Genomic DNA, 22,895 nt, shown 5'->3' on the forward strand with positions numbered 1-22,895 from the left:
TAAAAGTTATATTTTTAAATACAATAAACTTGAGAAATGAAAATTTTAATTTTTTTTTTCAAAATCTAAATATCCGAACCCGATCCGAAATAACCGAATCCGAACTAAAAATACCCGAACCCGACCCGAAGTACAGAAATACCCGAACGGGTTCTAGACCTCTATACCGAAATACCCGAAAATCCGAAATACCCGACCCGAACCCGAACGGGTACCCGAACGCCCACCCCTACTTCAGAATTACTATAAAGGCACATAACAATAATAAATCTACCCCAAGAAAAAAAAATTAGTTTTGTTTGAGACTTTGAAGATCAATTAAACTCCAACTTAGAATTAAAACAACAATACAATGACACTTTCACGACCGCTATATCTACCAGAAGCCTCAAAATCACAATCAACAAAAGTGGAACCGAGATCCAAAGCCTACAACACTTCGTGTGAATGTTTCTTTCATGAGTTCGGTAATGGAGATGACCACACTAGTCACTTTTTTACAAGAAGAAAACAATAAAACACTTTACAACGAACACACTACGACACACACACCTGGACGGGTTTCACGTTGCACACTGTACCAATTGATATATATCGCAAACCCCCAGATTTTGGCAGTAACCGGTTGATTCTCACACACCAAAGACGTTATTTCTTAGCAGACTCGGGATCATTGGATTTTCTACCTGAGTCAGTCCGATCAAGTCGAGCTCCTCTCCACAATGTTGACTTGGTTGATCGTAGCAGCAAACCAAAGGCTGATGAGCATGCCGCTCTCACAACTGAATCTTGTGACCGGGTCATCTTGTTAACCAGCGTTTCAAACACCTAAACAACAGACGGGGTTGAGTAACTTTGAATACTTCAACGAGTATGTCATATGTAGTTTCTCTAATATACCTGTGGATAGTAGTGAGAGAACATATGCTGATCCTCTGAAAGTGATAACATGGTGGTGGAGAAGTGTATTGCGTTTGCTTGAATTACTGGCCAAGGTGCATCAAAAGCCTGCACCAGATAGTTGTTACTTTAGCTTTTTATATGTATTTTATATATGAAGCAACTATGATGATTAGTTCTTTGAGCAAAACCGAACCTGGATGGTTGAGGCCATGTAAGTGTCAACTCTTTCCGACTCATGAACCAAGTGCCTAGAGAGTTCCCTTACGAAGTTTTCATAGTCATTTCTGAAAATAAAAACAATTTTAGACAATAAAGGAGATCATTTCGCAAAAATATAGATTTGGTGCTCGTAGGCATACCTATGGTCAGAACCAAAAGCACGTGAATCAAACAGAGTAGAATCATTTTGTATGTCCATGAGTGGAGCAAACTGCTTGAGGGTTACCTATTCAAACAATTAACATATATGTAAATTCAAAGTTACTTCAAAACAAGCAAAGGAGAAATAGGCTATGAAGAAATTTACCCGACAAGCCTGCCTAATGCTAGGGTCGTCGTCATGGAGGTGTACTACCAAGCGGGGAAGTGTGGAATGAATCTGACATTAAACATATCCATCCAATGAGCTTTATATATAAGCTGATAAACCTTCTTTTCTCGTCATCCATATCACTGAAAACGAAACAAAAAGGATAATGTGTCACCTGCTCAACAAATCCCTCCCGTTGCCCTCCAGTAGCATATTTACTTAACGCTCCAAAAGCTGCAAATGCGTTGGCTCTCATCTTCGGGTCCATGCTAATCTGTTACAAATAGGAATTTCAAAGTTAGTGGCAAAGCACTACCATCAGAAACACCTATCAGTTTAGTGAACTTAGAGAACTAATTTTGCGTTTTGCTTCCGTTCAAGGTTTAGTCAGTTCAGTAAAAAACCTTTCAGATAATTTAAAGCTTTGATTAATCTCGTACAGTATTTGTTTCAGATAAGTTACCTGAAGGTTACGAAGCCGAACAGATAAATTCAACAAGATAGGTTCAACAGCATCATTAGATGCTGACTCTGTGACCTAAACAAAAGAAAACAAGCACATAAGAGTTCAAGCAAATAGCGTATAGATCTGACATACAGAGTTCAGAAATATTGAGTCGTTACCATCAATAAGCATGACACAGCAGTTAGTTGGACTGATTCATCCAAATCATCGAGTAACGCTAATATTACACCAATAACTTGAGTTGTGTAGTGGTTCATACAAGCAGATGGCATCTGGCAAAACCCCAAAGCAACTAAGTTATGCATTTCCCGAATAATAAACTTTGATTCCAAAGTAGCAGAAACCGAATAAACTCTTACCTGCACTAATCCTCTCAGACAAAGGCGCCTTACAGTCGGAGAATCATCTGACACATGTCGGCAGAGTGCTTCGACCATCTCCTCCATCACAGAACTAAAATCACCACTGCAACTCGGAAATTTTAGCAGAGGAAACTTAGAAAATGAGGTTGTATGGACTCCAAAAATATTTTACCTGTAGCGTATGAACTCTGACAATGCAGCGGCAGCAGCTTCCCTTTGGAATCTTTGTGGACGGTTTAGTGCTTTCGTTAAAATTATGCAAATATGTTGAACCTGTAACACCAGTACAGAAACACTTTAAGTTTGTCTGAAGGGAAACTGTAAACTCTTTTTTCTTCATCACTAGATTTCTTTTATGCTACTCTGCTTAAAAAGGTTTCAGCAACAATATGTTCAGACTTCAGATGCGTAAGCCCCCAAGTCAGTCAGGCTGTGTTTAAGAACAGTTTAAACTTCCCTAATCTCATTCTTTTCAGACAGAAAAAATGTCTCATGTGAACTTTACTATAATGCACACATATCTCCACATCCATGGTCAAGAGAATATCAATGTTGCCACAATTGACTCAACTAATGAGCCAATGATCAATTAGTGAAACACAACAGTTAGGGTACAAACAACTAGGTACCTCCTTTGGTCTCTTAATTGAAATGCATCCAGCAATATCGCCAATAAGATCAACCCACTTTTCTTTTTCTCTTTGCTCTCCACTACGAGCCAAAATCTAAGCAAAGACAGGTCAGGTCAGATACTGGAAATTAACCAGAATCAATTTAATGCTAAAGTTAAAAGTACCTTGCCCATCTCTAAATCACCAACACACTCACAGAAAGCCTGGAAGGAAGTCAGAAGTACCCTGCCAAGAAGGAAAAACATTACAAAGGCTTCACTACCAATTGTTACATCTACTTGAAGTAGGGGAGTCACCGTAATGGATCTTGCTGGCCAGCGCTTGCAAGTCCATGACAGCTTCCCAGTTGAAGAGTAAGTGCTCCAACGACAGAAGAGTAGCTTTTCTCAACAGCTTTCTTTCCAGTTTTTCCGCCACCTCTGGTTAATTTAGTATATCAGACACCAAAAATGCATCACGTACACACAAGTAAAATTGATGGTTCTATGAAACGTACCTAAAAAAGGCAGTGAGAGCAAAAATGGCAGCTTGAAGTAACTCATCTTCTACATGTGTTTCAGAAGAAGAGCTTGTATTATCTCCCTTATGTGAATCCTTATGTGAATCAGCTTTAACTAAAGAACTACGATTGAGAACAGATATCAAGTGTTCCATGAAAGAAACTGAAAGCTCTGTATGTTGAGAGAAAGCCTGCATCAATTTTTTTTGACAATGAGATGTCTTGTCAAATTATTTATACTGCCCCAATGATAAAGAAGCGCAGAAGGAAAAACTGAGAGAAGGAATAGCATCGTATCAGCCCAAATTATTTCATAAGAAAACCTAAACCTGGAAATTTTATAACCCCCAATACAAGGCTCAGATGATTTCTTCTTTTGACTAAGAAATTAGTATGCTGCCTGAGCATTACTAGTCAGGGTGAAATTGCGCCAACCCACCCCGCAGGCACAATCACACTTCTAAAAAAATGTGCCATGTGTAAAATGTTATTCATTTCCCTTACATGTTGTACACTAGAAGTACAAACTTCTAGTCAGTCGATTATGCCCAAATTTTTTTTAGACTTCCGAAGAAGATGATATAACCATGAAAGAAAATAAGATAAAATAATGTCATGTATGAGAATCGTCTCATGCTATATCATAGTTCAGAGAGAATGCTACTTACATAAAATGCATCTTGCATTGGCCAGCCACCACGCATCCTAGTTATGTCCTTTGTCACGATGTCCTTTCCAGCAGTAGCCAACACTTCACTAAACACTATCGATGATTGTGTGTTCTCGGCCAATGCAGAAATCTTCAAGTGATTAAGGTAAGAAGTATTACACCAGCAGCGTACAAGATAAACGCTAGTGAGTTATATATTACAGCATTGTCAAATCTATATGCAAATCGAATATCGTAACGGAATTGAGTGAAGGATACCGCTCCAATAGCTTCAACACGTAAACTCTTCTCAGTTATATGAACTGCTGCCGAGAGCAAGGACTGAGTCGTCCTGCCAGAAGAGATTTAAGGTCATCAAATAATAATGTAAATAAAGGGACTATAGCCCGTCTATGAAAATAAACTTTGTTGTACCTTGAAATATCATTGTCATTAAGCTGACTCCCTCTTCTTGAAACAAACTCAGTAACCGCTTGAATGGCTCCCTCCGCAGATTGCCTGATTTTGTCACAGATGGCCGGAGTGCAACTGTGCAAGGCTGCTACGAGCTACATGACATAGCACAACATAATCAGACCTCAGCCATTAAATGATATCAGATTTTATACAAAAGAAGGAAGAAAACAAACCTCATCCACCGTTAAAAGAGCACAAATGGATGAGACGATTCTGTTAAAAACTTCCGATGGATCAATAGAGGCATCCTGAAAGTTGACACCTGAGTATGAAGCATAACAAAAAAATGTAGAAAACTCTTGAGCCGAACCACGAAGTTCTTACACTTTTCAAAATAGCAATGACATCCTCAAGGGAAGACAAGGCTTTATAAGATTTTTCAGAATCCAACCCACTTGAGAGTGCTGCTTTTGGAAGGGAAAGGGAAATGCTGAAGAACTGGTCAAGAATCTAACAAAAATAATAGCACGAGAAACCATTAGAAATTATCATAATCGTACTCATATGAATTGATCCCCCATTATTTTTGACACAATTCATCAGGATAAGTACAAATCAAATACCTGTGCAGAAATTTTCCGAACTTCAGAATTTGTGTCAGCACAGCGTGGCAGATAGGTTATGACTCTATCTCCCAAACACAATACCTCGCGGTCAGGAAATAAAAATACCGCTATTGTTCAAACAAAAGAGAATTAATTAGATGGTGTACGGAATAGATAAGAAAAAATGGGTTTAAGGATATTTTCATACATGGAAGAGTTGAAAAATTCCCCTGCATACTGCGGTCTACATACTTTCTGTGTGGGCAATCCCCAGAACAACCAAGAGCACAGTAGCCAGCAACGCAAAGCTTACGAAACTTCAGAAGCATCTCATGAACTGCCATACAACCTCTTTTTCTTTGGTAGTCAACGGGTGAAGAAACATATTGATCAAGCTGTCTAAGCAGATGCAGAAGCTGCTCAGCTCGACTTCTGCCATCCTCTCCACTAGTTCATGCACATATTATCGTTGAATTAGAGAAATAGTACTTTTAAATTTTACACTTGAAGTAGGACTCAATATTTGATATTACTGTAAATTCACTACCATAATCATTGATTAATCTAACAGAGGTATCAAATGAACTGATAAGAGAATGTCAATTAGAAATTATGTATCTAGTAACGAAAAGTACTATATTTACACACTGAAAGAAAAAACATAGACCATGGAAAATATTTCATCAATGGAACTGATAAAGCAAAAAGCGACTTCAACAAACTTGACCAAAGATTCAGAAAATCTAGAGCCTCACAAATACCTTGTCAGGAGGATGGCACACAAAAGAGACACAAGATTGTCTATAAGGGGACCTATGACATCTGATGGATCATTGGGCAAAGCAAAGAATCCCAACGTAGCCTGTCCAAGAAAACGAGCATAAATTTACGGAAGAATATAAATGACATTTATCTCATTATTTTCCTTTTAGACGGCTCAAACTAGACACTATTCACCTTCATGACTCGATTTCGGGTTTCAACGGTCAGCTTCGGTTCAACAGAGACCAGGGTTGTGCAGGCATTTAGAGCAAGTGCCTGAACAATATTTTAGTCAGAGAAATGGTAGCTGCTTGTTTGAAAGAAAAGCGCCATGGTCGAGATTCTTGCCGTAGATTATCATACCTGAGTGTGTAAAAGTTCAAGACTAGATTCTGCAAAACCTTCATTTTCATCTCGACCCATCAAAGTCAATACATAATCAAGCATCATATCTCTTCTTTTCAATGGAAATGTAGCACCACTCTCGGAAGCATTTATGACAGCACGACCTTCACACAAAGACACAAGAGATCAGAGTCCTACCATTTTACCTAAACCACGTTGGGCGCTCTAACTTAATAGAAAAAAAATCAAAGAGAGAGGAAATCAATCCTTCATTTCAAAAATGACTCATCATCTGTATTTTCTAACGCCGTACTAACCTAACAAATCAATAGCAGTTATAACAGCTTGTTTTGCTGTTTGCTGCCGCACATGAAGAAGCCGTGAAAGCATATTCGTGCCCTGCAGTACACAAAAATGACATACGATTATGAAAAACATAAGTTCAGAACATATTGTGACAGACGAAGCAGGACAGTAAGTGGAAGATTATACCATAAATAGAAATGAAAAATAGTAAAGTAAGTTGAAAGACATACGACAAGTGCATCTATTCTGGCCTCAATAACCGATGAAGGAGCATATTTCGCAGCATATCCATACATCAAAGCCAAAGCAGCATGTATATCATCACTGTCTTCTGTTTTATAGCTCTCAGAGAAGAGAGATAAGATCCTAAAATTGACAAGAGGAACATTAAGTCAGTTATATGTCCTTACTTTCACAAACCTGTGCCGATGATTTCATTAAGTTATGCAAGAATATACCTTTGAAAAATACTCTTCCCAACATTATCCAAAATGACTTTGAGCTTTTCCAGTACAGTGTCCAAATGAGAAGCAGCGACCTACGCAATCAAGTAGCATCTTAACGTAGGCTGAAAATCAAGATCTGAGAGAAAAAAAGACAAGTACATTCAAATTACCAGCCCCATGGCCTTCGCTAAACCAAGTCTATTTGCAGGTATAGAAATGTCAGCCTGTTCGTACATCCAGTCAATCTTGTCACGAACATATGCTCTATCATTAACTTTCTGGAGAAGTATTCCCATACACCTAAAATCAAAGCACAAGGGGTTTACAACACAGTTCTGCGGTCAATTATCGATATAGATACCAGATGTATCTATGAACTGGAGAATATGTGCAGATGTCTAGAGACTTTAAAACATATTAGTTCTCTATCAGGATCTGATATATAAGCACTAACAACAAAAGAATAACAAGCTTGTTCAGCCAAATGGTGGTAAACAAAAAACGTATAGATTCAAAGACAAATAAAATAGTCATCGCTATGTCTCTTCCGTTTTAAACTTTGACGATACGGTAATGGGACACAAGATAAAAACCCCAGGAAGCAAATGTCTATAAAAAATAACATTTTTTTCATTTTTGACGATTAACTATGCGACACTGATGGCAGAAGAAATTAACAGCCCCAGCCAAAAATTTGTGCTCAACAACAAACATCAAAATGGTCAACAACGAGTAGAGATGCTTCAACTTCAACCAGAGATCAGAATATCATGAAAAACCAAGAATTTTTACCGGTGTAGAAGTGCTGCATGGTCATCATCCGGAGTATAAAGATTGTATTGTTTTGCAAAAGCATTTCCAAGAGATATAACCCAGTCAGCATCGTGAGTGACATCCAGTGATTCTGCTAAAAACTGATATATAATAGAACCACTATCAGAAGTAATGCATGCAACAAGCATAATTGGTCATAAATTAAATTTTCTTATAGTTAGGCTTTAAGGAAACTTCGTCCCAGAAGGATGCCAGTTAAACAAGCTTACATTGATTATCATGTCATCCCAGTTTTCCTGGTAAGATGGATCAAGCTTCAGATCCTCCGTGTCAAAGACATACGCCTTCATTTTTGGAATCTAAAGCTTACCAAATGTGAGAAATAAATAGGGTCATATCCACAGGAATTATGATGCAAGAAAACAAATACTATAAATCTACGGTGTAATCTGAGCATATATCCCTCGCTCGTAGCTCACTGACTGGAAACCCCATAATACAAGAAAACTAGAGTATCTTGAGTAAAGTAACAAACAACAGTATACCTCATCTTGCCAAAACATGCTTATGTTCTTTGGAAAAAGAGGGGACAAATAGTTAAGGACCTGAAGGAAGTAACAACAGAGTATTCAGATAAAGACAGAACTTCAAAGATGCAAAACTCTGGTTTGATAAGGCGAAGCATATATGAGCTATTTAAAACAGTAGGCGCTATAACGAAGAAGCATTAACACTTGATGAAAAAGAGAAAAAAGTTTAAGTATTTTGTGGGATCATTAGGACGTAGAACGTGAGTCTATAGCAGGATTTTTGAAGTTATACTTACCGTCAAAATTTGGGTTGCTAACTGCTCTTTTGCCAGAGGGTTGTGTAAAAGAACCACCAAACGGGTAAATAACTCCTGCATTTATATTATATGTGCATAAGCGTTTACAGTTTTGAGCTCTTACCATACACATCAAAACTTTAGATTATATGACATGGCATAATAACAAATTCACCTCGGGGCTTGGAATATCAGCACGAGCTTTACACTCAATCAACATGGGGGTGGTTGAAGATCTACGACGACACAATTCAGATATGCATCTACAGACCTATCAAATAATATCAATGAAATTCAGGTCTACTCGCTGATTAAGAAAAAAAAAAGATAAAGTAAAAATATGCAGCAAAAGAAAAATCTTACTGTTGCAACAGCGCCAGTGTAAACCTTAGGGACAATCATTTTCAGTAGGAAAGGCCAAAGAATGTACTGCAATTTCAAATCCCCTTTAGCATTAGAATCTGATTTTTTTTAGTAAATGGCATCATTCTTTTTTTTAAAAGGCAGCACCTCCATCTCTGGAATTGTAACGGTCAAGAGCAGAAGACCTTTTCCACAAACTGCTCTTAGCTGTGTTGGACTAATTGGCTCCCCTTTTGCCTAAGAGAAATATTTATAGCTCACGTAAATTTATAGGTAAAAAAAGTAGTAAGTAATAACAGAGAGAAAACTTCAAACTTGTTCAAGTTATGTATTCAACACAACCCTAGCATATATACAGTGGTAAGATGATTATATAATACACAACATGGAGTAAGATAATAATCATGGGGTTACCTTCAGATTATCAATCTCTCCTATTGCAGAATGGCGTACAAGGTATTCAACAAATAATTCCCCAGATGGACCGACCAGATAGCAATGTGAAGCCATGACCACGATCAACTGTATCAAAGCAGAAGACAAGAGGTCATGCTAAAGCATGCATATGTTAGAATTAAAATACAACATTATATGCCAGCTCAGTACCTCTGAAAGAGCTTTTCGAACAGCTAAACTTTGCTCATCTAACAAAGACCTTGCAGCCTCAATCAAAAGAGGCCGTTTTGAGTGCCAAGCTTCAAGTAACCTCCGAACAAAATGCAACATCATTGAGATGGGAAATAAACTCTAAATGAATACGTATGTTATACTGACTAAGGATAAAGAAATACACCTCGGAAGCAGATGTTTCAAGACACAGAGGGCACCAAAAGTCAAATGGTCTTCTTTCAACTTGCATTTCTGGTGAATAGTATACAAGGAAGACATAGATTTCAAATTTCACTTCGATGTAAACAAGCAGTATAAAATATCAAATAGAAGCAATAGTTCTTGAGTCTAATACGAGTGCCAGTTATATAAAGAATATCTAGAGCCATATCCATCAAACAAAGTATCTCCGTACATTAAGAAGAAATGTAAACAAATCCTCGGGGTAAACCAAGCCAACAGTCAGAAAACACCGCTGCACTTCATTGTATGCCTGCAACACAGAGATAAATAATAGGCAAATGATTTATACACAACACTTCCAAAATAAAGGCTACAAAAATGAAAAGAGGCCTGAAACATTATGTGTTGCATTAACAACATAGAATGGAAACGATCAGTGACTTACCTTTCGTCCCACTGAACTACCTGAGTGCCTTTTGTTTTCACTATTTATACTGATCACAGGAAGAAGTGTCGACAGAACAATTGTAAGGTCCTGCAAGGAAGTAACACTTAGCTGAAACACGACTTTCAGATGATTGTAGACAATGAAGCACTTTAGCAAACTAAAAGAGAAGATTGAAACACCATTACCTCGAACTCAAGCAGCGGAGGACCAGATTCAGAAAGTAATGAGGCATTTAATAGGTTGTAAAGACTACATGTCGCCAAAAGAGCATCGTCATGATCTTTCTTATACCTAAAGGTTGAAATGAAAGGAATGAATAATCGCTACATTTAGAAGAAAATAAAGAGACAAGTCTACACAAAAAAAATCATCCTACGCCTTGGTATATACATCTTTCTAACTTAAGATTAGTGGGGTAATATATGAAGCCGACAGTGAATTTACTATGCTCTGGGCCTTTGAGAATTGAGGGTTGAGATAGAAAGAAAAATAGAATAAAAACCCAACTTACAATTCAAGTATTGCTGGAATAAGCCTTGGTAATGCTGACTTCAGTTGTGTCCGCGTGATAAGACCGACCATCTGACCCAGAGCCTCTACAGTAGATACTCGTACCTTATTAAACAGAAGATAAACAACAACGAAAAGCACATTTTACAGTCAAGATTCCGTAGAACATTTGAATAACCGACTAGCAAAATCATGTAGAGATTTTCTCTCGCTGTATTGATAATATACGGGGGGAGGGAGGACCAGAGATAAATAATTTTTATACTATATTCTTCAAACTTATATATAAAATCACGGTCAGTGAAACAATTATGAACCATATGCTTACCCTGGTAATCTCTTGAATAATACATTTTAAACAGAAGACGCAATAATATGAAAACCAAAGTGGAGACTAATATGCTAAAAGAGATCAAAGACTCACCTTATGATCTCGGGAAGTTGTCCAAACTCTCAACAACAGCTCAAAAACTGAATTTAGAAAAGACCTGCATCAGATAAAGTCCTTGATTTGAGTGCACCAAACAAAAAAAAGTTCAGCAGAAATAAAACAGAACAAATAATGTAGTCTCACATGACATCGCTGTCAAGAGGAGAATCTGAGGTAAGATCGGTGATGTATAGCCACACTGCCTGAGACCAGCACTTAAATGCTATACATAAATCAATGATTCACATATGAGACAAATCAGCAAAAAGATGGTAACAGAGACAAGCTGGATCATTTAAAATTGTTATTAGTGAACATGCAAATTGCATGATATATATTTGACATTTGTCAACTCTTCCACCATTTCGAGAGTTCGAAGATGTACAGATCAACAAGTTATATCCTCCTCTGTTGCTATGAATTGAATTGAATTTTGGTTCAATAAATGAACAAATTCTGACATGATGACCCTTCTATTATAGGATAAAGGAGGAAAATTGGAGATTTCTATAAAATAATTTCACAACCTAATTAAAAAGAGACATCAAAGGATTCACTGTACCATTTGCAAATATTGGTCGGTGTACATCTCGAACATTCCCAAGAATAGGCAACACCCTTGAAAGTACATCTTTAAGGCGTGGAGTGAACTGCAAAGCTTCAAATAAAAATATGAAAGTACTTCAAAATATCAGAGAACTGCAATTTCCATTAACCTTTCAATGTCAGAAACAAAAGAAAAGGAAAGCAGATGAGAGTTAGAATGTAACCATCAGAAGAGGCAAAATCAGCAAGAATTTGAACCATAGCAGGCGAAGCTGAAGCCGGACCAGACAGATGAAGAAATAATTCTTCCATCATCTGTCATGTCAATTAAGATCATGTCAAAATTACACTGAACAAATTGACTTGTATTCAACAAAAATAGACTTGCTGAAAAAAAGTTAAGGCCATCGTCTAGCGGAATAGGCTGTCATCTACATCATAAATGACAGTAGAGAGAAAATGGACCAGCTTTATTCATGACACTATCTAAAATGGCTTAATTCAGAAGTTAACATGACGACAGTTGAAAGTCTCTGCTACGCAATCTATCAAAGTTAGCCACCTACTTCAGTATACCGATCATTCTTTAAAGTTAGTTCACATGTATGCGGAATCCAAGAAGTAAATCCAGATAGTAATGCATCTTATCACCAATCATGTTGTACAGTAACCCTCTTACAGCAACGTTTTGTCTATACTACGTAGTAAAGGCATAAGTCACACATTAAACAAACAGTGGTTTTCTTAATGTCCAAAAATCCCCACCTGAATTAGCAAAGAGGAAGAAATAGAAGACTTACAAGATCAGGAAAATGTGTTCCAATTGAGACAAGGAGCCCTGACGCTTGCCTTTGCCAATCAGCATTTAGTTCCTATGTTATTATAAAGCCATAAACATACTAAAACTATCAGGAAACATATACTTATGTTTGATGAGATTAATCTAAACCTGAAATCTCTAAGGCAAATTTCTAGGTAACTTCTCCTATAAGAATGAGCGACATATGATTAATCTTCTGTCCAACGGACAAGAAAAATGCACAAACCTAAGCTTTAAATGACACATCGAAACAGAAAATTCCAAGAGCAAAAGCCAAGACATACCGCAAATCCAGCCTCGCTATGCAAATATGTCAAACAATACTAAGTATAAAGGAAATCTTTAGCAATGGTTCAGCTTTTCACAACACACACACATACACACACCTTGGAAGATATAATCTCAGCTGTAGCAATCTTAGCAAGCTTCCCCATGAAAGCTTCATCACTCTCCCCTATCTCCAACGCACCAACACTGAATGCCATCACTTGAAAAACCCCAGCCATGTTACCAAACCGCTGCAGCAACACACCAGATTCACGCAAACCAGTCAAATCAATACTAAAATACAGACGAAAAAAATAAAACAAGAAAACAAAAACGTTACCCTTCTTCCTCCACGTGACACAGCATAGCAACAATCTAGCACCAGAAGCGGATTCCTATAAACGCAATATGATTAATGCATGCGTTTCTTGCGTATGAAGTTTAATAGAAACAAAAAAAAAAGGGTACATACAGTGAGGCAATGTCTCTCAATGAAGCCATGGAAGCTTCTCTCACCACAGAGGAATCATCAGCTAGAGAAGACACCAGAAGCTGAACAGCCTCTGCCATATAAACACCAAAATCAAAACTTGATCAGGTCAATACGACAAATGTTGACCCAATTTCATAATTTATCAAACAATAATCGGATCAATTGAAGATTCTGGAAAATTGCTAACCTGGCGCGGGGATTGAGCTCCCGAGACTTGAAGAAGCCATTCGAAATCGAAGTTTGTGATCGAGATCAGGATCGCTCTCCGGCGGAGAAGCTCTCGGTGGTTGGTTTATAATCTGCGTCGCCTCTTTCCCGGAGGACTTGAATGTTAAAAAGAGAAATGTTTGGGGAAGAAAACAAATATATGAAAAACGATGGACCCATGCCCGACAACCCGGGACGGGTACTGTGTCGGGTGTTAAGCCCGTTGCTTTTGGATCATCCCTTTGTTGGATAGTTATTATTGAGCCCAATAATTTAGCGGTGGTTAGGGGATGGGAAGTAAACCGAACTAAATTTCTTCAATTTAAACCCAAACCAAGTCTTATTATATAAAATCATAATGCTTCAAATCATTATTAAATTTTTGACATATAAAAGATGTAACACAAGAAAAATAAGGATAACTGGTATTTTTTGTCTATTTAAAAAATCAAATATATTTAAAATTTTATAAATTAAGTTCTACTGAAATTTTAAAAATCAAAATTTCAAGTTCATATCTACTCTATTAAAATAGAGTCTTTTTTAGATTTACCGTGGCATTCTTTTTTTTTTGGACTTATTGATTATGTTACATTTAAATAATACACGCTTCTTATGGGACATATATTTGTATCTTTTATACTTAAACCAAACTGATGTACCATATTAAACCTTTTTACATAAATTAAATCAACCTTCCAAAATATTTAAATTAATCATGAAAAGAGAGTGAGCATGAGGAGGGCCGCTAAGGCTACAAAATATGTAATCGTTTTTTTTTTTAAAGGGCTTCAAATTTTGAAGTACAAATTTTTTTTTTATCACACCTGATCTGTGCACTCTGATATCTATTCTATCTTTGCGTATATATATTTTTTGTACAACATATTTATATATATGTCATAATTTTTGGTAAAGCTAAATTGTCAAATAATTAGAGAAACTAGACCAAATCAGTTAATTATGAATTTCATATATTGTAATCAATAATATTATAGTCTATCATGCATGTAATTAATAAATTTTTCATCATATGTTATTTCTAATCCAATATAATCAATATATTGTAACTAAAAATAATAATCTCAGCAAAATATGGATAATATTTATATTGTGTGGTTCTCTTTGTTTTTTTCCTATTAATGACTAATACAAATAAAACTAATCAAATAAAAATGCTAATAAATCAATCTAGCAGTAGCATATAAAGCTAGAAACCATTTCAAATTCAAGATTTCGAGTAAGAATGTTTAAATTTTGATTTTGACACAAATTTACTAAAACAAATTCATCCTAATACTTATCTAAGAAACAAAAAGATTTACCAATAAGAAGAAACAAATAAATAACCAAACTACAAGCAACGCATTCTAAATCGGGCTCAAATTTAATAAAGTGGTAAACACTTGTAACACTATTTTATAACATAATCCTGCGTTTTAACGCGGGTCATAATCTAGTATATAATTAAAAAAAATCCTCACTTATTGCATCAATTACACTTGCGCGGTAACTACATATATAATATGTGAATATATGCTTAACTGGTCCTTACAAAAGAAAATATATGCAACAAAAAGAAGAAAAGAAAAAAACTATCATAGCCAATAGTAAGTAGCTTTATATTTTTTACAAGTTAAATATATTTAATACATAAATAAGTGGTATCAACACGTATGTGTTTAACACCAATAGAAATAATTCAACTAAAATCTTATCAATATTTTTAGAGTGTTTTAAGAAAGAAAAAAATGTCTAGAGTGTAAGTTGATAAACATCGTTTCATATGTTGTTATCAACGTATTTTTTCAAAGCTGATGTAGAATAGACATATTGTAAGCTCATCTTGTGAATTGTCTATTTTGGAGATTTCATCTTTTAAACTTTGAACTATCTCATCATAAATCAAACAGCGGTTGATGATAGAGATGTTAAAAATGGGAGCAAGTTGTTATGTTACTATTCAGAAAAAATTGTTCATGTTCGAAGAGTAGGAGATATATGGTATGGTATCCAGTTCTTCTAAATCTTCTTGTTTTATTTCTTCTGTCTTTTTCTATTCTGATTCAATACTATGTCTTCTGCTTTATCTTCAATTTCTATCTATTTATCTGCTTCTTCTTGTTATATTTCCACTTCGTCTACTTCTACTTGTCTTACTTTCATTTCATCTTCAACAAGGTCTGTGGGATCACTAGGATCTTCTTTAAATACTTTAAGATTATGGATACTTTATTTAAAAAGTGAACACTGGACAGTATAAAATTAGGAATTTATGATACATGCAACAAGAATATAAGAGAAAATCAAGAATTAGATTTACCAATATTCAGCTAAGGATATAAAATAGAAACCAAGATTCAAATATTGATAGTATAATGTATTTTACAATGGACGAAAACTATACAAGGAGTGAACCACATATTTATTTCATTAACATCAGGATTGTTCAATGATATGATGAACATTGAAACTCATAATAAATACCTAAAGTTAACAAGAAGCAAAGTATTTTGTGAAACAAAAATATTAAAAATGTAAATAATCTAAATGTAACTGATCATTAGTCTAAGGTATAGTTGTTCCAAATAATGTTGTATAAGTTTTGAATATATTGAAGACACGTTAACTTTTCAGCATGGTGTATTCTTGAGTGATTTCTTCGTGAAACTTGAAAATATTTGTTGATATTTGTTCAACAAATTAATTTTAAGAATGATTTGAATGTTCAGCTAAACAATTTTGTTTTGCAAAAGTTATAATTTATTTCATTTTCCATTGCGATTCATTTTTGGTTCTTTTTTTTGGTGATTTCGATCGCTTATATATGGCTTGAAATTGAATAAAACAGCATGAACCCGATTAAATCTAAAGCAAAAATCAAATTAAACATGTTTTTAACTTAAGACAAACTAAATAATCTAAATTGAAATAAAAGGTTTGGGCTTTGTCATGGCTTACAAAATTGGCTAAAATTTTCCGGTGGGCTTTATACAAAAGCAAATATAGAACAGTGGAAGACATGATATGTTTGTTTACTCTTGGTGGTCATTACATATATAACACCTGAATATATTTTATATAGTTTTATTATAAATATAAGGAAAATATAAGTATCATAAGCAGAATTTGGTAACTAAAAAACCAAAAAATTGTAATTGCGTAGTTAATAAATTATATTTTACGAAAGATTCCACTTTTTATGTTATAATACCTTGATTTTATAACGTCAATTAAATTTTGTCCTCTTTTAAACAATTTAATTAGCATGTCAAAATAATGTCACTGAAACTTATTATTTAGTCAACAATAGTAATGTCGAAGTACTTTTCTTACTATAGTGTTAAAGTGTTTTCTTTGGCCGGCTGGGTGGATAGGTTAGCCGGTGTGGACTGTAGTTCGCCGACGTAGCAATCATATCATTTTTATTTATTTGTTTTTTCCTAATAAACAGTTTTTCTTTATATTTTCTATCTACGAATTTGTGATTTGGTTGTATTTATATATAGGTTGTGTACCAAGTTTAACCTAGAGCAGAAAACACTACAACAAAAATACTATACATCCAATTTTTTCTTCTTTTGTTATTTAGAAGATGACAAGGGTCCCTGACGAAAGGGTTCATATGCGATAAATTGAAGCTTTTGTCTTGATATAAAAATTAGTAATCACCTTGTAACCAGTTAAGAAATGTTGGCTTTTCAATTGAGGAGTCGTTGAAAAGAAAAGGAAAATAAAAATGAATTTAGTGGTTCATATACAATGTATAAATAGTTATGCATATTTTTTTCAACAAATAATTATGCGTATATAATCTGAAATTTTGATGACCTTTCCCACGGAGAAACTGCTTTTCCTTAACGTTTAAAATATTTTTGACATCCTCTTTATGCTTTACTTCAGAGCACTGGAATACAATACTAGTAACTACACCGACCACAACCCTCACAATTCAAAACAGAGAGAGAGTATTATTCTCAAGCTCACCAAACCTAATCATTTTCATAATTAATTAAGTAGAAAATAGTTTAGGTAAAGATGATGAACATATATGATGCTTTTGTTAAGTTCTGATATATTTTTATGAATTTAACAGGACAAAATGGAAAATTACAGATTTATAGACCTATTAAGATAATAATATAAATAATTTTTAAAAATATTAAATTTTGATACATACAAATTGCAAAATCACTTAAATTTATACAAAAAGAAGTAAAATATTAATCAATTTTATTATTAATTTATTTTACGAGGGTCAGTGTTTTGGCTGGCTAGTTAGTAGTATGTCTTGGAAATTTTGTGTGACGTTGATAAAAAGAACTGGAACACTCGTGATAGAACGATCGAGTAAGAATACACAATGCAAGCTGTTTAGTATAATACGTGAGCCATCAATGTTCATTAATTCGATCATCCCAAAAACAATGGATCCACCTAAAAAAGTACCTAACAATCCACCGCGATCTAGGCTATTCTAAATATACAGTAGAACTTCTTTTTTTTTTTAGTTCTAGATGCAAAACTTTATTCAAAGAAATTTTTAAAAAAAAAAAATTATCAAAGAAAAAGTTTCACATGTTTTATCACATATACACTATAGTTATTCGTTTGAAAGCGACGATATAAATAAATGTTATATGATATGACACGTCCAACTTTTCTATAGCTAGTTTAATTATGGTATTAGAAGTTTCTCCAAACACACCCGACTCAGGTTCCATGTGTGTTAACAATAAGGCAATCGCTTTAAACCCTTTCAGTTTGTATAAACTGGGGCTCTTGTGTATATAAAATATTCGTTAATTGTTTCAACCATTCATAAAACTTAAGAAATGTTCAAAGCAATTTCTAAGCAAATACATATTACTAAATTTTGAAACACAACAGCATATAGTAATTAAAAATTGTAGTTTTGTAGGCAACATTCAAAACCACAAATTATTATATCTTGCATTTTAGATGTTCTTGTATTAATTTATTTTATTTATCACTTTACCTCAGTAGATTCTTACTTTATTTTCTATTTCTACTGCATTCGAAATTTCATGAATTTCCCTCGTTTTTAGCTTGTTTAGCTCAGCAAAATAGTAACAAAAGCCAAAACCAGTCAAAAGGGACAGATTGCAGTGTAGTGGTAGGACATTCATTCATAAATGACCTTTTCTACTTAGTGGAGGACCGTCATGCAATACATTTTGCCCAGAATATTATTAGTTCACAAACCAAACCGCTATTTAAAACTATATATATGGAGTTTATCTACCTGTATAGTGTAAGTGAAAATCGTGAAATGATCTGAAATGTTAGAAATAGTTCAATAATTATCTGTCTGACTTATCTTATTCAAATAATCAATGAAATTGGCTATTAGCATATACAAAATTCAATCATCTGCATGTCAACAGTTTTTTAAACAGTTTGAATTATGTCCTAACTTATAATACAAAGTTTTCCTTATCACTGTTTATTTTTTAGGACAATGATCGTAGACAAGATAACATCTTATAATTCTCGTGTAGTGGGGGCGAATAACTTTGATTAGAATAAAACGGATGATTTGGCACAGCCATTATTAATGTTATCTAATCATAATTAACAATAACATATAGTTTTTGTCCATAATAGAAGGTTAGCACGTAATATCACTATGGATATTAAATTCATGAAACCAGCCGTGACTTATCGACTCATAATGGCGTAAGGTTTCATTACAAAGAAGGAAATAAAAAAAAAGTTCACTCAAAATGAACTTTTGGAAAATAAAATAAAAACTTTAAGAAACTTTGTATATTTATAAGTTTCTTCTTTTTCATGTAGAAGAAAACAACTATGAATTCAATTATGAAAATCTTGAAAAAGTAATTAGAAAGAAAATTTTTTGCTACCACGAACAAAAAGAAAATTTGTATACTCTTTTCGACCTCTCGATCATTCGAGATAGAGAATATAAAAAGACAAAAGCCTCCATATATGTAGAAACATGACAAGTCATTATCCTCCACGTAGATGGTCGGCTACGCTTCGCTGGATATACAGCGATATCACTTGTTTAGCCTGTTACTAAATTTATTTAAAACAAATTTTAAATCTCACCAGCTCCAATCAAATAACCTCCAACCAAATTTATTATATATGTTGTTTTTAAAATAATTTTATCAACCGGTAACCAGTCACAAAAATGGCGCCACCTCAGATATAAGTATGAGCAGAGAGTAGACCAGAAGAACCATCTCACTCTTCTAACATTCACAACATTTAATCTCAGCCGTTCGATCTTTCTCCGACCATGCCGATCAGAAACATCGCCGTTGGAAGTCCCAATGAGGCCACCCGTCCCGACGCCTTAAAGGCGGCGTTGGCTGAGTTTATTTCAACTATGATCTTTGTCTTCGCCGGCTCAGGCTCAGGAATGGCTTTCAACAAGCTCACTGAAAATGGAGCCACCACTCCCGCCGGTCTCGTAGCTGCCTCACTGGCACACGCTTTTGGACTCTTTGTTGCTGTCTCAGTTGGCGCCAACATCTCCGGCGGACACGTTAACCCTGCCGTCACTTTCGGCGCTTTCGTTGGTGGAAACATCACTCTCCTCCGTGGTATACTCTACTGGATTGCTCAGCTACTCGGCTCAGTCGTTGCTTGTCTCCTCCTCAAGTTCGCCACCGGCGGTTTGGTATGAATGATTACCCTTTTTCCCTTCGATTTTCTTTACGTCCCTAGAATGTTTCGCTTTAGAGATTAAAGACATTAACTAATGTTCCCATTGGTTTTGGTTCGAATTCTCTAGGTTTTGTAATTAAAATTGTACTTTCACCTCTTTTTGCCCTAACTTACCTGCCAAGTAACTAATGAACTTTCCTTTTTTGAAATTTCATTCGCCAAAATGTTTCGCACTAGAAATAAATCATACTATATTAACTAATGTTCCCATTGGTTTTGGTCTGAATTCTCTAGGTTTTGTAATAAAAATTGTATTTTCACCTCTTTTTGGCCTAACTTCTCGGCCAAGTAACTAATGAACTTTCCTTTTTTGAACTTTCTTTCTAGGTTGTGCCGGCTTTTGGCCTCTCCGCCGGAGTTGGAGTGTCGAACGCTTTGGTTTTCGAGATTGTGATGACCTTCGGGCTTGTTTACACAGTCTACGCCACCGCCGTTGATCCCAAGAACGGAAGTCTTGGAACCATCGCTCCCATAGCAATTGGTTTCATTGTCGGTGCCAACATCTTAGCTGGAGGAGCCTTTAGTGGAGCCTCCATGAACCCCGCCGTGGCTTTTGGACCAGCGGTGGTAAGCTGGTCGTGGAACAACCACTGGGTCTACTGGGCCGGACCTCTTGTTGGCGGTGGACTCGCTGGACTCATCTACGAGGTTTTCTTCATCAACACCACCCACGAACAGCTCCCCACCACCGACTACTGAATCAATCTCTCTGTTTCTCTCATGTGTAATTTGATTTGTCGTCTTTGAATTTTAATGCTTTTTTTTGTCTTTTGCGTTTGTGTAATTTGGCATCATCATGTGTTTATGACCGTTGGATCTTTCAAATGAATCCTTTTCTGTTGATTTCCAGAGTGATAATTGCAAATATTGTGAATTATGTATCTATCTCATCTTAAGCTTGTGTCAGCTCCTCTATTTTGAATGTCCTCGTCACTTTATTAGACATTAACTTAAATCCAAGACTTATGCAAATAAGGTAGTTGTATAGTATTCTAAAATAGATGTTTACTTGACATTTATGATTTGTTATGACGGAATTTTTAGAAAATAAGAAAACAAACTATGAATATACAATCCTATAAAACTATTGTGGTGCTAAGATATAAATTAAATGCCTTAGAAACTTTGATACAAGTTTTTTTTTTTTTTTGAAAAAACTTTGATACAAGTTTCAGTATATTAATTAACCTCTAATACATACCGTAATTAACAGCTATAGTTGCTTGTTTCTCTCCTTTGAAAAACATTTTTAATGTTATAAAGGAAAAAGACTTCATTCATCTTCTTCCCTTAAATGGGCATCATTTTAAGCTATAACTACTAGAGACTTAAATGATAAAACTAGGTGAAAGATTAACGTTGAATGAATCTGAACCATGTATAAACTATGTTTTCACAATCAGTATATTTTCTGGTATAGCCGTATAGTTGATCTTCATCACTTCAAGCTCATTTTATCCCATATTTTCACACTTTATCAAGTCCTTCGTGGCTATCATATCTATACGGGGTTAGCTGAATTTGCCGTATTTTCTTAGAGACATGTGCATAATATAGAAAATTGTATCATGTATGTAGTAATTTGAAACATGTATAGTTCTTGGCATTTTGCAGTGAGGTAGCAAGAAAATCAAATTGTAGGGTCACTGATTCCCTTTACTGAGTGTAGTAGTCAATACTCAATAGTGACTAAGACTTTGGTGACGCTATATTACTAACCATAATGATATAATCTCAGGACACCTCATTTCAATAATAATCCATACGAGCTTTAATTTATATACTTATAAAAAAGTGTAACTAGTTACAAATACATATATAATATATTTATTAATTGTTAGAGAAATACAACCCAGCGTAATGATATATAGGTTTTACATGAAATTTCTTGTAAGCATGTTGCATGATCGTTTGGTAATATCAGTCGACAACGACCAATATTATGATAATACGTACATCTTGTAAACATTTTCGGTGAAGAGGTTATCGTCCGGATGTACACTGTTTTATCCCTCATTGGCTAATGTTTTCGTTATGTTCCGAAACTGTGGCATATTTGTTCTTTGTGTTTCACATGCTAAGTTCTAAAACCAGAATCTTTTTCGGTTTCGCATTATATATTCAAAATTTTTGGCTAGATGGACAAGGATGGGCAGAAGCACGTGAACACCCATGCACCGTTTCTAGCCTCTTCCTTAGTATTCGTTCGTTCATGTATTATTAATCATGAAATTTTGAAATTTAGTTCCATAAATGTTTCTGTGTTCGAAATTATAGATTGATGATTCGAAACATCGCAAGTCTTATTGTTTTCATATATATTGTGGACTGTGGTCTGCGGAGACTGTGTCCTTCCAGTGTGATCAATACTTTCTACAATTAGGTTAAAGGATATCCTGAAGATTATATTCGCCATGTAGATTCATTTTCTCATCTACTTTTGTAATAAGCATATAATCATTTTCTCAAAAGAAAGCATGCAATAATTGAAGTTACAATAGTGGTCGATGACTCTACTGTCTACTACACTATACACGTACATTTTCTTGTCAATTATAATGTAAAAAGTACTCGATTTCCATGTGCAGTCATATGGGATTCTTACCTAACACCATCTCCAACCCACCTCTATTTTTATCTCTATATTTTCCTTTAAAATAGAGAAATTCTATTATAGAGGTGGATTTACTCCAATGTATGACTCTATAATAGAGTTCCTCTATTTATAGGGGAAAATATAGAGATTTGCTATTTTCATCTCTAAATATAGAGGTAAAA

At 35.0% G+C, this 22,895-nt stretch overlaps 2 protein-coding genes across 3 annotated transcripts; one reads left to right on the plus strand and one right to left on the minus strand.

Moving 5' to 3' along the window:
* Positions 1 to 312: 312 nt before the first annotated feature.
* LOC125594172 (protein SHOOT GRAVITROPISM 6-like) lies at positions 313 to 13,537 on the minus strand. 2 transcript variants are annotated; one of them, XM_048770480.1, is made up of 51 exons: positions 13,378 to 13,537; positions 13,170 to 13,260; positions 13,038 to 13,092; positions 12,817 to 12,948; positions 12,411 to 12,482; positions 11,835 to 11,925; positions 11,627 to 11,722; positions 11,209 to 11,287; positions 11,059 to 11,122; positions 10,636 to 10,739; positions 10,310 to 10,415; positions 10,122 to 10,211; positions 9,909 to 9,986; positions 9,678 to 9,745; positions 9,491 to 9,590; positions 9,299 to 9,406; positions 9,032 to 9,121; positions 8,885 to 8,950; positions 8,697 to 8,792; positions 8,522 to 8,596; positions 8,241 to 8,300; positions 7,965 to 8,054; positions 7,714 to 7,835; positions 7,092 to 7,221; positions 6,934 to 7,013; positions 6,706 to 6,841; positions 6,487 to 6,568; positions 6,188 to 6,333; positions 6,020 to 6,100; positions 5,824 to 5,924; positions 5,271 to 5,509; positions 5,081 to 5,190; positions 4,842 to 4,967; positions 4,691 to 4,765; positions 4,476 to 4,609; positions 4,320 to 4,392; positions 4,060 to 4,191; positions 3,389 to 3,582; positions 3,189 to 3,311; positions 3,057 to 3,117; positions 2,890 to 2,985; positions 2,433 to 2,533; positions 2,258 to 2,363; positions 2,057 to 2,170; positions 1,896 to 1,970; positions 1,608 to 1,706; positions 1,430 to 1,501; positions 1,263 to 1,348; positions 1,097 to 1,187; positions 901 to 1,008; positions 313 to 828 (listed from the first exon to the last, which is right to left on the minus strand). In XM_048770480.1, the coding sequence occupies exons 1-51, from the start codon at positions 13,415 to 13,417 to the stop codon at positions 649 to 651; spliced, it is 5,124 nt and encodes a 1,707-aa protein (XP_048626437.1). In that variant the 5' UTR covers positions 13,418 to 13,537; the 3' UTR covers positions 313 to 648. The 2 variants fall into 2 exon arrangements, with proteins under 2 accessions (XP_048626437.1, XP_048626438.1); XM_048770481.1 differs by lacking the exons at positions 12,817 to 12,948; positions 13,038 to 13,092; positions 13,170 to 13,260; positions 13,378 to 13,537 and having other exon boundaries at positions 11,627 to 11,714.
* A 6,029-nt stretch (positions 13,538 to 19,566) lies between these two features.
* LOC106391491 (aquaporin TIP1-1) lies at positions 19,567 to 20,960 on the plus strand. Its single transcript, XM_013832154.3, has 2 exons — positions 19,567 to 20,070; positions 20,445 to 20,960. Exons 1-2 carry the CDS (start codon positions 19,687 to 19,689, stop codon positions 20,814 to 20,816), a joined length of 756 nt encoding a protein of 251 aa, XP_013687608.1. The 5' UTR covers positions 19,567 to 19,686; the 3' UTR covers positions 20,817 to 20,960.
* Positions 20,961 to 22,895: the final 1,935 nt, after the last annotated feature.

Source organism: Brassica napus, assembly GCF_020379485.1.
Source record: "Brassica napus cultivar Da-Ae chromosome A4 unlocalized genomic scaffold, Da-Ae chrA04_Random_1, whole genome shotgun sequence".
NCBI lineage: Eukaryota > Viridiplantae > Streptophyta > Magnoliopsida > Brassicales > Brassicaceae > Brassica > Brassica napus.